Genomic DNA, 2,771 nt, shown 5'->3' on the forward strand with positions numbered 1-2,771 from the left:
TGCAATGTGCATCCTTCTTGGGCACAAATAACAACACATTTCTTTCCTGGATATAACCCATGAAACAACTTGAGGTGCTGAATTAATGCACTGGGTGCATTGTGCATAGACCTACAAATATGACACCTACATATTTTTAGGAGCTTGTCTCTTGACAACACAAATCTTATAGTCTAAGAAATTAGACTTTCAACCAAAACATAACCAAAGGAAAAAAAAAAGTGCTGAAGTGCACCAAGTGCATTGTGCAAATACAAATGTGCATACACCGTGTATGAACATGGCTCTTAGCTCCTGTTCATAAATTTGGCTCTTAGCTCCTTCACCTTTGGACTCTCTTTAGTGGTGTCAACATCAATATTGTAGACAGTTGTTTGGAGAAAACTGTACATGTTGCTGAGAGCATCATCGTAACTTACACTGAAAACGAAGTGCACTTTGAAGAGTTCATCAAACGCTGCCAATGACGTGGTTCCCTGGCAGGGGATGAGCTTCTTGTCGATCACAATGTAGTAAGTGTTGATGGACTGCTTGCTGGTTCCAGCGGCAAGAAGGTATGGCTGGCAAGTTGACTCCTGGTTCTCCAAGTGTTGTTCAAGGCTGGACTGTGGAGAAACTACATGTCAGGTTGCATTGTAGTATTGTCTTATTCTGTGCCATGTTTCCACGCTTCTAATCACAATCAGATCTGCACTAACCAGGGTTTCCACACATTTTCACAGACAAAATTTAAAAACAAACTCAAGCTTTTCACCCATAATACAATATCCATAACCTGGAGAAAGTTTTTGATGTCCCGAAGAAGATTTAGATGTCCTGGAGAAGATTTTAGGAGAAACAGAGCTCTTGTGCCCATGATTAATGTAAGATATGCTAATTACATTGCAGACAACAAAATTCTATCAATTTTCCAAAACTGTTTGATTTTACTTTACTTCATGACTCTTCCAGGCCTAGAAAATGACTTAAAAAATTCCACAGTTTTTCTAGGTTTTTCATGACAATGGGAAGCATGACTTACCTTGTGAAACACAACTAGATGGTCCATGGCCTGAGCTGCACTGATCTTTTGTCTTCTCTTTTTAGAGGACTGAGGTGGCAGGATATGCAGGAGTAACAAGAGAGATGCCATGTCACTGTCCCACTCTGTAGAAAGAGAAAAAAACTTGTGTATAGTATAATTTGAATATCATGTTTCTTTAATTTACATCATGCAATCCCACTTTAGATAACAAAAACTCCTCATTAAGCACATGTATATAGGTTTGTGAATGACAATGCATTCAAATTCCATGTGTTACCTGGGCAGTCAGAGGCTTCATCATTGTTCTGATTCCTGGCAGACCTCAGCAAACTCTGGATGACTGGGGTGGTTGTAAGGCTCTCAGCTTCTTTGATCAGTTTGTCGGCTGTTTCTGGTCCAAAAATGAGGCCGAAATCTTGATTTATCTGCAGTGGCAGAGAAATGAAAGAACATGTTTTCTTAAATTCACATTTTTCAAATCACAGGTTGCGCTTAAATGTCTAATACTTACCAGCCCTTTAGTGTCCAGCAGCCTTGGAAACACTGAGAGTATGTTATCCGACTCATCAGGATTGTGGATGAGGTGCTGTCTATACTCAAAGGTCTCCTTCATCTTCTGCAGGATTATTTCTCTGTCAGTGATGTGGCTCATCAAGGATATGATCTCTTTACAGCGCTCCTCATCCAACTGACCACCAGTCTGAGGCAGCTCCCTCTTTTGTCCTGGACCGCCACCTCCTGCTGTATGCATTTTTGGTTCCTTGAATGGAAGTTTTGTGTTCCTCTGAACGGTCTTGAGCCGCCATGCCAGAAATCCAGTGCCACTTTGGCTGTCATAGAAATGTTCCTGACCAAAGACAGACAAAAATTAGTGAAAAACAAAAACCATAAATTTGACAGGATTTTACCACCAAGATATGAGAAAAACAAGGGAGAAAAAAAAACTCCTAAAGGCAATGAGCAAATTTGCCAAAATATTGAACTATCCCTTTAAACTATTAAGTGAAATACACTTTGTGATGTGCCTCAGTCACATATGAGGAGAATGTTCATTTTATTTCATAAGATTATCTGCAATTGAAATATGCCTAGGTCAGACCAAAATATATCATTTCAAAACTGAAAAAAATAGTATTGCTACTACTTGAGGTTCTAGTAAATTAGCGCTCTTTAACTTTCTATACACTTTGCTTTGTCTGTGTCAGATGTAACCAATTATACTTTTTATAATTTCAAAAGTGAAAAAAAATATTTCCACAAAGCCTCAGTTCTGTTCAATTACAGCTCTTTTTTGTTTTTATCCACATTTTGATGTACCTGTGGCATTCAGGATTTAAAGGAGAAACAATTAATAGACACTGCATTTCTTTTCATTAGGCTGAAATAATTCACATTGGTTTGAAATTTGTCATTACAATGTCTGGCCAAGCTTAAGGTCATGCTTTTGAAATCTGGCACAACTGAATTTTTAAATTGAATAGCCCTGGTGTACACAATATATTAAAGACTAAAAAAAATTCATGACTTATGCATCAACATAGCCAAAGTTATCCAAAAAAAAGTATATGTTTCTGTATAAATACATTTAAATTTTTATAAAGGAATTTCTTGATACAATTCAAAGTACAATTCAAAGTTAGGTATGTAATCAAAATAAGACTTACATATCCCTTCCTGGAGAGGGGATCTTTCAATGCAGGGAACAAGGTAACAATTCCCAGTGCGTATTTCTCTTTAGTGGTTCGCT

At 37.7% G+C, this 2,771-nt stretch overlaps 1 protein-coding gene across 1 annotated transcript; it reads right to left on the reverse strand.

Moving 5' to 3' along the window:
- Positions 1-287: 287 nt before the first annotated feature.
- Positions 288-1,775, reverse strand: LOC126400270 (uncharacterized). The gene is made up of 4 exons (XM_050060831.1): positions 1,536-1,775; positions 1,302-1,449; positions 1,022-1,146; positions 288-605 (listed from the first exon to the last, which is right to left on the reverse strand). The coding sequence occupies exons 1-4, from the start codon at positions 1,773-1,775 to the stop codon at positions 288-290; spliced, it is 831 nt and encodes a 276-aa protein (XP_049916788.1).
- Between the last annotated feature and the right edge of the window lie 996 nt (positions 1,776-2,771).

The sequence above is a fragment of the Epinephelus moara genome, chromosome 13 (genome assembly GCF_006386435.1).
Source record: "Epinephelus moara isolate mb chromosome 13, YSFRI_EMoa_1.0, whole genome shotgun sequence".
Classification (NCBI taxonomy): Eukaryota; Metazoa; Chordata; class Actinopteri; order Perciformes; family Serranidae; genus Epinephelus; species Epinephelus moara.